This window comes from Microcaecilia unicolor, chromosome 8 (genome assembly GCF_901765095.1).
Source record: "Microcaecilia unicolor chromosome 8, aMicUni1.1, whole genome shotgun sequence".
Lineage (NCBI taxonomy): Eukaryota > Metazoa > Chordata > Amphibia > Gymnophiona > Siphonopidae > Microcaecilia > Microcaecilia unicolor.
Window position 1 is genome coordinate 59,025,769 of NC_044038.1, and position 13,696 is coordinate 59,039,464.

General features: G+C 41.8%; 1 protein-coding gene across 3 annotated transcripts in view; it reads right to left on the reverse strand.

Annotated features, from left to right (window-relative positions):
• The window catches only part of CAPN15 (calpain 15), a 248,044-nt gene that overhangs the window by 59,555 nt on the left and 174,793 nt on the right, over positions 1 to 13,696 (reverse strand). For all 3 annotated transcript variants that reach the window (XM_030211465.1, XM_030211463.1, XM_030211464.1), the window contains one exon: positions 6,656 to 6,864. In XM_030211465.1, the coding sequence (XP_030067325.1) occupies positions 6,656 to 6,864 (209 nt within the window). The remainder of the gene's footprint in view (positions 1 to 6,655; positions 6,865 to 13,696) is intronic.

Consider the following 13,696-nt stretch of genomic DNA (forward strand, 5'->3'; position numbering starts at 1 on the left):
GGACAAACTACTAGACACCAAACCAGTAACGATATCAAATGCCAACATTCCACCAGCAGAACTGGCCAAATACTTTAAAGAAAACATTTCCAACATATGCAAAACCATGCGTCATGACAACATTAACCTTGATACCTTACTTGATGAACTAGACCCACCCTGGAGAATATCCAGCAGATCGCTCTTGGTCAAACTTCACCCAGACTACAGATGAAATAGTTGCACAGGTAACCAGAAAACTCTCATCTGCTCATTGTCAACTCGACGCATGTCCCAACTATTTAATGAAATCACCACCTGACTGATTCATTGCAGATCTTACATCCCATCTAAACTACTTGCTCCAACAAGGCTTATTCCCCAAGGACAAAAGCAACATTTTACTTACACCATTACCAAAAGACACCAAGAAGAAATCAAATTATATCACCAACTATTGTCCTGTGGCATCCATCCCATTGACAACCAAATTGATGGAAAGTATCGTAGCCAAACAACTCACGGAATATATCCACAAATTCTCAATACTTCATGAATCACAATCCGGTTTCAGACCCCTCCATAATACAGAAACTGTACTGGTATCTCTTCTTGCCAAATTCAAGCAAGAAATTGCACTAGGTAAAAACACTCCTACTTCAATTCGACATATCTAGTGCATTCGATATGGTAGACCACAATATACTACTAAGTTTACTCGACAGGATAGGAATCGGAGGGAATATACGCGAATGGATCAAGGGATTCCTAACCACAAGGTCATATCAAGTCAAACTCCAACATCTCTCCACCCTGGGAAACTGACTGCGAAGTACCTCAGGGATCACCTCTCTCATCCATCTTGTTCAACCTAATGATGACCCCTCTTTGCCAAGTTTCTTTTCAATCAAGACCTTAACCCTTTTCTGTATGCGGATGATGTCACAATATACATACCTTTCAAATCGAACCTTTCAGAAATCACCAATATAATAAAAAAACAGCCTAAGCCTAATGGATACCTGGGCTATGACATTCAAACTAAAACTCAACAAAGAAAAAACACATTGCCTCATTGAGATGAAAGAATATCTCAACATTTTACAAACTACCCCATAGCCATACATACCCCGGAACACACTCTTCCAATCTTAGATAACCTGAAAATCCTCGGCATTATTATTGACAGCAACCTAACGCTAAAGAATCAAGCCACCGCCATTACAAAGAAAATGTTCCACGCAATGTGGAAACTCAAACGGGTAAAACAATTCTTCCCGAGGGAAACTTTTCGCAACATGATTCAAACAATGGTATTAACACATGTCGATTACTGCAATGGAGTATATGCTCAGAATACAGCAGCCAGGCTTATCTATGGAAAATCTAAATTTGAAAGCGCAAAACCCCTCCGGGAAAAACTACACTGGCTACCAATCAACGAACGTATCGCTTTCAAGATTTGTACCTTTGTTCACAGAATAATACATGGTCTAGCCCTGAGCTATATGTTTGAACTAATCGACTTACCAATTAGAAACACAACTGAATCAGCCAGAACATACTTAATTCTTCACTTCCCGAGTTGTAAAAGCCTGAAGTATAAATCAATATACGCATCAAATTTCTCTTACATATGCACACAGCTCTGGAATTCTCTACCAAAACGCCTGAAATCTACAAATAATCATCTAGAATTCAGAAAAAACCTAAAAACTCACCTGTTCAAAGAAGGCATACCCCACAGTATCTGACAAACACCAAATAATGAAATATGGCATTTTAATCAGGAAACGGACAGTTTTCAACCCCGACGCATGATCACACTCCAACATTTTGTCTGAATCACCCCAACCTATTTACCGATACTTCTTTACTGTACTTGTCACTGTAATAGTACCCCTACACTGTATTTGTTCACACCAGAGTCTGTAACCACCTCTCCGGAACTATGTAAGCCACTCTGAGCCTACTAAAGTGGGAAAAGGTGGGATAAAATGTAACAAATAAATAAATAAACCTAAATGGGACGGGGATCTACCTTTACATCTGAGACATGAGAAAGGGGCTTTAAGAATCTGTTTAAAACCTCGGTAGCAAGTAATCTCTCTGAAAATGGTTTTAAAGGATTTTTTTATTTATCACCGGTATTCCCGAGCAGTTGAAAAAAATATACCCTCAAATTTCAGATTACTGTTGGAGGGACTGCGGGGAAAGGAGCACTTTTTTCATATATGGTGGAGGCATGTGCTTTGGCTCAGTCTTACTAGATGTCCATTTTGAATTTAGTGCAGCAGATACTACAGAAGCCTTATCCGTTGCCTTCTTCACTTTAAAACACTGGACATAACAGTGGATCAACACAAATTGGCTATATCTGATTTACAGCGGTTAAGTTGGCATTGATATGGAACTGGAAACAAAACTCTTTGCCATCTGTGTCACACATTAGTGGATTTCCTTTTTCAAATGTCCAAATTGACTGCATTGAGGCACAGTCGCTTGTTGTCTTTTTCAAAAATCTGGCAACCCTATGAACACTGGAGATCTCAATCAAGTTTGAGAACCCAGTGGTGATGGCACCACAAATACAGGGGAAGGAGGGTTAAAGGGGGGGGGGAGGTTTCTTGTGTATGTACTAGTTTGTATTGGTTGATGAGCTAATGCTCCTGCTGTTGCCTTTTTTACTTTTTGCAATAAAACGTTGAAAATTGGTTGACAGTCAAGACTGGAACAAAGGCACAATGAGATAAAATAACTTGCTTAAGGTAACCAAAGGGAACCAATCCTTGTAGCACACCACTGGTAATATCCATTTCCTCAAAGTGAACTCCATTTGTTAGTACCCTTTGTCACCTTCCACTCAACCAGTTTCTATCCTAAAAAGTCACTTTAGAGCCCATACTGAAAGCACTCAGTTTATTTATAAGTCGCCTGTGTGAAACCAAATCAAAGGGTTTGCAAAACTCTAAGTACACCACATCTAGTGCTCTCCCTTCACCCAACTGACAGGCAAAAACATATTAATCAGATTTGTCTAACAAGACCTACCTCTAATAAAACCATGCTGCCTTGAGTCCTGTAATACAGTGGATTCCAGAAACTTCACTATCCTCTCTTTTAGAAGTGTTTCCATTTATTAACTCCCCATAGAGGTCAGACTAACTGGCCTATAATTTCCAACCTCCTCCTTATTTCTGCTTGTGTAGAGAAGGACAACTGCCCTCCTCCAGTCCTCCACGATGACTCTAAAGAAGAATTGAAAAGGGCCGACAGCAGAGCTGCAAGAACTTCCCTAAGTTCCTTCAGTACCCTCAGATGTATCCCATCCGGCTCCTTCACTTCAGTTTAGCTAGCTCCTCACAAACATAACTTCTGAAAATCATTCAAGGTCTACCACAGTTCCATTCCTATTTATGTTTGTCTTCTGCAGTCCTGCTTCCATCCCTTCATCTGAACACAGAACTGAAATATCTGTTAAGCAATTCTGCTTTAACCTTATCACAGTTTCTACATATTCCTCCCCTTCACCCTTGAGCCACATCCTGAATATTTATTGGATGACTTTTTTTTTTCTTTCATATGTTTCAGTACAAAGAAGAGTTGTTACCTTTCTCCTTTTCTTCTGGCCTTGTGTCTTTGCTAGTCTGATTTTGTCAGTAATGATTCTTGATGCACAATATCTAATTTATTTCTACAGTATTAATAAGCACACAACTATGGAACGTACTACCAAAAGCCATGAAAACTACATACGACTACCTAAACTTTCAGAAATCACTAAAAACCAACCTATTCAATAAGGCATACCCTATGGACCCAATTTAAATGTCTGAACCCAGCTACACAAGAAACCAAAGCTCGTAATTGGACATATCATAACTCCTCCTCTCTATAATTCCCAAATGTGTCTGTAACACATGAACCTTATTCTAACTCAACATCACATTGTATTTGTCCTTACTGGTCTTGGCGAACGCCTTAAGATACTATGTAAGCCACATTGAGCCTGCAAATAGGTGGGAACATGTGGGATACAAATGTAACAAATAAATAAGCGGTTCTTTTATGCAGTTTATATCCACACTGATTTTATTTATCATGATCTTTTTATGCAAATTATGCCTATGCTGATTTTACTTATCATGCTTTGCCTTTTTTATTTTTTGTTACTTTCAGTATCAGGTGGCCTAATTTATGTAGTCTCTCCCTCTCCTGGACTGCAGTATATGTCCATGCATACCAGACGATCAACCACTAGCTCCTCTATCTCCTGCCTTCTTCTTCTCTGCTTCCTGGCCTGTCTCATTCTCATCCTGCAGTGTGGCATCCCTATCTTGTTACTGCTCTTTTCTGGTAGTCATTCTGGATCTTTTTTTCCCTCCGTTTCTCTTTCTGCATTATCTCTCAGTTGTTTTAAGGTGTCTTCACTCAGGTACTTCTTTTCTTTAGATTTGGTCTATCAGTCCTCTTAAATTTGTATCATGTGCCTTTTGCAGCTTTTTCTTTGATGCATTTGCTTTTCTTCCAGTTTCTGGCAAGCTCTCTTTATATGTCATCTATATTTATATATAAGGTATACGGTATTAAAATAGCAGGAGAATCTATCTTATCTTCAGCAGTTCCTCTAACTGAAATTATTTCTTTATTTTTATTTGTGACATTTATATCCCACATTATCCCAAACAAGATTGAGTTCAATGTGGCTTACAATAAACAGTATAGGATACATAACAAAGAATAATGCATAAGAAAATTGTTGTAAGAATCCAATTTTACAATACAGTATCATAAGCATACTAGGATAACTATGGAAGTTTAACATTTAGAAAATCTATTATGAATAAGAAATTGTACATGAAGCAAAGAGAAAGTTAATGGTAAATAGAGTAATAACCAATTCAGGTAATAATTAGTTGTTTGTGAGGGTTTGTTTGAATAGAATGTTAGGTATTATTAGGAAAGGAATGGAAAACAAAAATGAGGATGTTATAATGCCTTTGTATCATACCATGGTGCGACCGCACCTCGAATATTGTGTTCAATTCTGGTCGCCGCATCTCAAAAAAGATATAGTGGAATTAGAAAAGGTACAGAGAAGGGTGACGAAAATGATAAAGGGGATGGGACAACTTCCCTATGAGGAAAGGCTAAAGCGGCTAGGGCTCTTCAGCTTGGAGAAAAGGTGGCTGAATGGAGATATGACAGAGGTCTATAAAATAATGAGTGGAGCTGAACGGGTAGATGTGAAGCGCCTGTTTACGCTTTCCAAAAATACTAGGACTAGGGGGCATGCGATGAAGCTACAATGTAGTAAATTTAAAACGAATCGGAGAAAATGTTTCTTCACTCAACGTGTAATTAAACTCTGGAATTCGTTGCCAGAGAATGTGGTAAAGGCGGTTAGCTTAGCGGAGTTTAAAAAGGGTTTGGACGGCTTCCTAAAGGAAAAGTCCATAGACCATTATTAAACGAACTTGGGGAAAATCCACTATTTCTGGGATAAGCAGTATAAAATGTTTTGTACTTTTTTGGAATCTTGCCAGGTATTTGTGACCTGGATTGGCTACTGTTGCAAACAGGATGCTGGGCTTGATGGGCCTTTGGTCTTTCCCAGTATGGCAATACTTATGAGGATTTTTGCAGAATCTAGTATATTTCTGTATATTTCTTATTTTGGGTGGTAAGGAGTTCCACCATTAGTACTCTTAAATTTTAACATTAGTTTCTGTGGTTTGTCCCTTGCTACAGTGGGTCCCTAACCAAGTTCACCATAGGGTGTTATCTTCACCTGACATGTTTGCATTATCACTATCACCATTGTTAGCTCAAGCACTTAAGAGTGAGCACCTGTTTATCCTGGGTGACATACAACAAGAATTACATTTTGTCCTTCCCATCATACTTCAATTATAACAGATGTCTTGCTGAGATTTAGCACAGAAGTTATACAACAAAACAACCATGTGAAGACCTTCAGCAAGACTTGGAAAGAGAAATTTATTCTCTACTCCCTCACATATAAACAGCAATTCACAGGCATCTCTGTAGACCACTTCTGCAGAGGGGCACACACTCTGCTTGGAACATAGTGATTATTTACACAAAGAAAAATCTGAAATGCATCAGGGTAAGTCCATTTCCCTAGTGTGCAGAACCTTGGCCAAAGCCCGATGAGGGCAAATACTTTTGTTTTTGCTATATAGGCATGAAAAAGCCACCGAGAATTTTCCTTCCTAGGACAGCGTGTCAAACATTTTGGTTAAGATTAAATGTAAAGTCTGACCCAGGAGTCCAGGATGATCCATGTTTGGCCTTTTGACTGACTGAGAACTTGTGTAGGGGGGTTTATTGCTCTGCCACCTCTTCTTCCATAGCTCCCAAAAGCATAAGGCTGTCTGGCAACAGCCTCCTGTTAAAAAAGCAAATAAAAAAAGGCACCATCCTAATCCACCAGCTCATCTAGAATAAAGTTCAAGCAGAGAGCATGAAAAGGCCAAGGGTCAGCAGACAGAGAGGAAATCAGACCTGTAATGAGACAAGTGAGAGATGTATAAGGGCAACACTGTGAGAAGAGGGCCTGTACTGAGACATAGGTGAGGGACATATTTAAAGCAGTGCTGTGCAGAACAGAAGGATGTAGATGACACTTGTTGAAGACTAGGTCCAGTCTTACCAGCAGTTTCCCAGAAGACCCTGCAGGATGTCTGATGGTCGAGGTGTTCGGAACACTGTCCACTTAACCGTGCGGTCTTTGAAGACACTGCAGTTGATTTCCTGGGGTCGTAGCCATTGCTTCACTCTGAGCTGGACACTGTCACCCTCAGGAAACCCCACAGACTTTGGTCCTGGGGGAAAACTGTCATCCACAAAATTTACCTTGTTCTGGAAAAAATAAAACAGAGAGATCAATCCCCAGTAAGATCAGTTCTCAAAATAACTTTACAATTTAAGGCACCAGACAGAACAAATAGACAAACTCTTTATTTCTATTACATTTCTGAGGCAAATCATCCCCATCTGAAAGGGTTAGGATGTCCTCCTATTAGACACTGCCACCTTTAAATGATCTACATTTAACAAGAGCTTTACGCTACCATCTGAAAAGCATAGCTGCTTACCTGTAATCGAAGTTTTATGTAGACAGCAAGGAAATGCAGCCATGAATAAACCTGCTACATACAAACTATGAGGACCAGAGAGAGGGAGAGAGAGAGACAAGGAATGTCAGATAAAGATGAGAGAGAATGGCAAAGCTTAGAAAAGGAAAGAATGAGAAAAGGGGAAGTGCAGACAATGGGCACAATTAATTCTCAACACAAACTGCAGGGTGGCAACTCCCAGATTTATTACTATAAAAACAGTCTGCAGTCAAAGCTATAAATAACTGGCTGGAGTTGGAGCCTGAGAAACATTATAGGCTGAGGGGAAAAAAAAAAAGCAGGAGCCTCTCAAATCAAGAACTACTGTACTTTTCATAAGAAAAGGCCAAGATAGGGCTTACTCAGCGGAGGACCAGGATTCTGTTCCCAAGCAGTGTTCCGCAGCCCTTAAGGAGAATCCCAATAATTGCACCTCTGACAACCATCTCTCTGGCCTCATATGCACCTCTCTTTAAATTAGTTACCTTATTTTCTAACTCCTCTTACTCTCTTACCTATCTATATGTTCCATCTCTGCTTATACCCTTTACTGTCAATTAAAATGTTCTATTACATATTGTGTAGACATAGTAAGTAGTATACTATGCCATACTTTGTATTTGAATATTTTTACTGCTGTAATTGCCTATTGCTCATGTTTGATTTATTCTTACTGTACACTGCCTTGAGTGAATTCCTTCAAAGAGGCGGTAAATAAATCCTAATAATAATAACAAGCAGCTAGATTTTGGGCCCTCGAGTTCCAGGGCTGTGGTGTCGGTACACCAAACCTCCAACTTCAACTTCTCTATTACTCTACTGTCTGACTTCTACTGATACTAGGCTTTAAATTTTTCTGGATCTAAAGTATTGGTAAATATAATTATAGATCCTAGACAAAAATAAGTATAAAATGATAAATTCACCACATAATGTTTGGTTTACTTTAAAGGTGGAGTTGGTACATTTTTACCGACTCCAATTGCACACAAAATTGCTTCTGGCTCCAACTCTACAAACACGACTCTGACTCTACAGCCCTGAGAAGGAGCCTAGTGTATATGGTCTCTGGTAGAAGACGGTCACTGCAATGGCTAGGTGGGCAACAAAATGGGTGGTGGTGTTTTGTTTTGCTTTTTTAATCTCCAAGGCAACAAAGGTTTGCCCAATTCAGCTCCAGTTGAGCTGGAAGTGCCACAAAAAAGGCCAAGAATAGCAGCTGCACATCAACCAAGGGTAGCACTAAACAAAACACACACACACACACACAAAAGAAAGTTGCAGGATGGGACTTGAGTGCACTGGCAGAGTGTTTGTCAGGTGTAGTACTGCAATAGGAAGGGGTACTGTAGGGAAGAAATGAGTTGCATAGACAGTGCTGTGTGTCGGGTGCAGTTCTGAAATAGCAGTGGATTCTCAAGTTAGGATTAAGTTACACTGGAAGAGCCGTGCATGGAGTGCAGCTGCAGAGCATGATGGGAAGAGAACTGCTAGAAATCAAGGAATTGAGAGAGGTGTGGTAGGGAAGAGCTTCTGATTCTTCTACAAGCAGATGATCAAAAGCCCCGCGCTGTTCCAAACAGTGTTCTAAAAATTATTCTAAAAATTGGAGTGGAGGAGTGGCCTAGTGGTTAAGATTGGACTTTGGTCCTGGGGAAATGAGGAACTGAGTTCAATTCCCACTTCAGGCACAGGCAGCTCCTTATGACTCTGGGCAAGTCACTTAACCCTCCATTGCCCCAGGTACAAATAAGTACCTGTATACAATATGTAAGCCGCATTGAGCCTGCCATGAGTGGGAAAGCGCAGGGTACAAATGTAACAAAAAAAATAGCGCTGGAACAGCATGGGGCGTTATTGGACCTATGATCAGAGATAATGACATGCAAATTTAAGCACGCAATTATCTCTGATCATTGTGCCTAATCCTCCTGCACTTGTTTGCAGGTCTAGGCTGTCAAAAGCCCAGACCTGTCAAACACAGGGGCTGGAGGTCCATGGGACCACCAGACCCCAACTACCATTGCCCCAAGCAAGGCAAACGGAGGCTGGAGGTCCAGTCTCCCCGACCCCCCCCCCGACACAGTTCAGGGAGAGCTGGAGATCCGGTGGGTCTCCAGCTCCCCTAACCCTCCCCAGCATTAGCAAGGGGTCCCTGGTGGTCCAGTGGGCCGCTGTCAATCCCCCTACCACCCCTACCTTGAGCTGGAGGAGGGAGGTAGCCCGCCTCCCTCCTCTTCCTTCGACGCTGCCCGCAAAAATGGCGGCACCCAGCTCTGCCCAGTGTATCCTGGGATGCGCTGGGCGGGGCTTCACACCATATAAGAGAGAAACAGTGTCGGGGGGGGGGGTTCGAGGGGCTTGGTGGTCCGCAGAACCTCCAGCCCCCTGTTGCTGGGGGGGGTCGTCGGTTCCTGGGGGAGTTGCTTCATTGGGGGGGGGGGGGGGGGGGGAATGGGGGCCTGCTAGCATGCAAATTCATGCTGGACAGGGCTCACCATTTCTTCCCAATGGTCTGCAAACCCTAACACCAGCTCGGAGCTGGCGTAGGGTTTGCCGCAGCCAGCAAGCCAATCTTTGGTGCGCTGGTTGCTGATCATTGGGGATGAATAGTTTTAGCATGTATTTGTATACTATTTGCGCTAAGAGCTCTGTTTTGCATGTATCTGCATGCTAGTTGTGTTCACGACGACTCTGATTATGGGGCAGTAGCAAACGCCAGCGCTAGTATGGCGCTAACAGTCTAGCGCTGGCGTTTGCGTCTGATCATCTATATGCTAGTACTAAAGGAAACCACTTTCATGTGATGTTGCATTTGGGGAATTTAGAAAGGTGATGGCCACTACTGCAGTTTCTCCACTGAAAGGTTTCAGAAGGCGCTGAACCCGGTAGTGATGGAATATACAAGTCTGAGCATAAATGGCTTGGTGGATTTGTTGGATTCTGAGACACAGGGGAGGTTTTAGAAAAATGCACCAATGTGAAGAATGAGTGTAATGACAAAGAAACTGGTCCCATGGTACACTGAGGAGTTAAGGGGATTAAAGTAATAAGTTTCGCATTCAGAAAACACAGAAAAGATGACAGCGGCTTTTAAAGAGAAAGCAACAAAATATGTGAGGGCTATGAAGGAGGCAGAGAGGGATTTTTGGTCAGGGATAATGGAACAATATAGAAAACAAGTGAATTGTTCTGTTTCTCCTTATGGTGCTGGTGTATTGCCAGGCCAAGTGCAATGTGAGGGAACAATGGAATTTTTTCAAAACAAGGTAATAAAAAATGGACTAACATGGCTACCACACCATTTTATTCAAAACAAGGTGAAATTGATTTGTCAAGAACCACATAATGATGATTTTGGAAAGGGAGCACCAGGGTTGTTGGTAGAGAGGGAAGAGGTTAGGGTCAAGCCCTGCTAGAAAAGGCAATAGTATATATTGTGGTGAGGGAGGGTGGCAGTCTTTTCAAATGGCAGAAAAGCAGCTTAGGAAAAATGAGCTGGCACACTAGTGGGAATGATCCATGCCCATTATGGTTGATAAGAGGTTTGAGGGAGGAGGAGGTGGGGAAGGACTTAGGATAGTGAATGTGTCTTTGCAGAAGGGCACATTTCCTGGTCAGTTAAAGCGGACTGCGATTAAATAGAACTACCATGGGTATAAAGGACTTTATATGTGCTTTTTCTGTGAAGAGGTATTTGCTGAAAATTCAATTTAAATGCACTGTTTTCCAGTCCAACTTAAACACATCTGTGGGAATGTCTCCTCCCAAATCAACCAATGCTCAAATCATATGTAATGATTTTGAGATCAGTGACCATTAACTAAAGGTCCATTAAATGAGGAGATGTATAAGGCTGAGTGATCAAGAAAAGGAGCGTGATACTACTCCTGTGACTGAGAAATATTACTACCACTCCTAGGGGAACTATACACAACTATGAAATGGCAAATTTACATAGAATTCCCCTCCCACCCTCCTCTCCTGCACAGAATTCTGCATTTGCTGAGCAGAATTAGGAGGTACTACAGTACACAGTCTCGCTGATCCGACTATCCGGCATATCTGACAGACTCCCCTGACATCATGCAGTTTCTCTTTCAATTTTTCGAAACCGGGACCCTACGTTTACCACCGTTGTGAGCCTGGACCCTGCTCTTCCTGCCTTTGTTTCTGCATTATTTGCGGGATTCCCATTGTTTTTCGTATTATCCGACTTTTCATTTATCTGACAATGGTTCAGTCCCGTTTAGGTTGGATACTGGAGACTTTACTGTATCAGCAACAGTTGCAAGGAGGAAGTGGCAGTATTAGTATCTAGGCCCATATATCTTCCTAGCAAAATGCAGGAGGAGGTGCAGTGTGGGCTGGAATATAAGGAAGCTGCACTAGCAGTTGGGCACATTCTGCCAAAAAAAAGAAGCAAGTGGGGGAGCAGCTGAACTGTCCCACAGGGCACTCCTGAGCCTGACTGCTGGGACGTGAATAGCTGCACCTCTGTGTTAGCCAGCTGAAGGGTGAATTAGTAGGAACAACCTTAAAAGTCAGGAGGTGGCAGGGTTTTGCATGCTCATACAGTCCCTGACCTGGTCTTCTTAAGACCTAGGTGCAGTGGTTATAGCCATTTGCCTCAGGAAAAGGAAGGCTGGAAAGTAAATGGTGGCTGGCTGAGAGCAAACAGGGAGAGCGAGATAAAGAATAGTTAAGAATACTCAAAGAATAGTTAAGCTCTGGAACTCTCTGGAACTCGCTGCCGGAGGATGTGGTAACAGCAGTTAGCAAATATGGGTTTAAAAAAGGTTTGGACAAGTTCCTAGAGGAAAAGTCCATAGTCTGTTATTGAGATGGACATGGGGAAAGCCACTGTTTGGCTTGGGATTGGTAGCATGGAATATTGCTATTAATTGGGTTTCTGCCAGGTACTTGTGACCTGGATTAGCCACTGTTGGAAGCATGATACTGGGCTAGATGGACTATTGGTCTGGCCCAGTATGGCCATTCTTATGTTCTTAAGCAAAGAAGCATCCAGGCCAGAGCAAAGAGAGAACTGAGGATTCAAACATGCGTGGGATAAGCATAAAGGAATCCTGTGCCGAAGGAATGGATCTTCAGGAGCTTAGTCAAGATCGGGAGGCGAGGCTGGTGGTTGGGAGGCGGGGATAGTGCTGGGCAGACTTATACGGTCTGTGCCAGAGCCGGTGGTTGGGAGGCGGGGATAGTGCTGGGCAGACTTATACGGTCTGTGCCCTGAAGAGCACAGGTACAAATCAAAGTAGGGTATACACAAAAAGTAGCACATATGAGTTATCTTGTTGGGCAGACTGGATGGACCGTGCAGGTCTTTTTCTGCCATCATCTACTATGTTACTATGAGGATAGGATTGGGGGTCCTTGTGCAGAGAGAGAGAGAGAAACTTTGTGTGTGTATGTGAGGGGGGCGGATTGAGCTCAAGGGGAGTCAGAGATGGAGGAGGGTGGCCAGGATTTATGCTGGGGGAATTCTCCTAAGAAATGTTTGTAAATTCTAATATATTTGAATATCCTATTTTTTTCTATGTTGTACCTTAAATTATTATTCAAAGGCTGTGAATACATTGTGTTATGTGGTCAAATAAAGTCTTAGATTTTTGTAGAATTCTAAAATAATCAAGTGCAGAATTCCCCCAGATAGTATCACTAGGCTTCTGGGAATGATCCACAGATGTAAATGTAGGGAAAAAATGGACTATTTCCTTAACATCACAAAATTTAGCTCTGTCACTTAACACCTTGGCTTTCAGAGTACAATGTGAAATATTCTGCCATGTCCTTTCTCCAATTAGTGCTCCCGTCTCTCACTGCCATCTTGCCTCCTGTCCACAGAAGCAGCATCATCACAAAAAATTTGTACATAATACATCAAGAAATACTTTTTGTACAGAACAGTATAGATAAGAAAACAAGACGATTGGAAAAACAATCCGACCAAGGTCCAAGATACAATGCATTACAGTCTACGATACTAAGAGGTTAGATAGGAGCACAGCATTCCCATACTTCGCTGACAGCAACACAGAAAAGAATGAGAGATAATGTTTAAATCATTTCACTGTCGAGGTCTAATTAATATGGAGTGTGTGTGAGTGTTTGGGGTTTTTTTTTTTGTTTGTTTTTCTTGCAGTTTTCTACTGCTCTAGTGGGTTTCTGTTCAATTGGAACAGCCTCTTGGGATATGGTGAAGGAACAGCCTAGTGATTAGAACAGTGTGCTCAAAACCAGGGAAGCCAGGGCTCATATCCTGCTGATGCTCCTTGTGACCTTCAGCGACTCAATTCCCTCTCCACCGCCTCAGGTACAAAACTAGGCACCTATATACCAGATCTGTTATGGCAATAATGTCTGTTAACATAACAGCTTAATGTGGGATTTTATTTATTTTTTACTGCAATATATGATGAGTTGCAAAGCACACAAATAAATGCAAAGCAGCTCATTTTTATGCAAATGAACAATTCAGCTTGCACTAAACCTTGCAAGATGCATTATTTGTTGAAAGTTCACACCACCTTCAGAGGCATTGTTAACTTTCCTCCAGA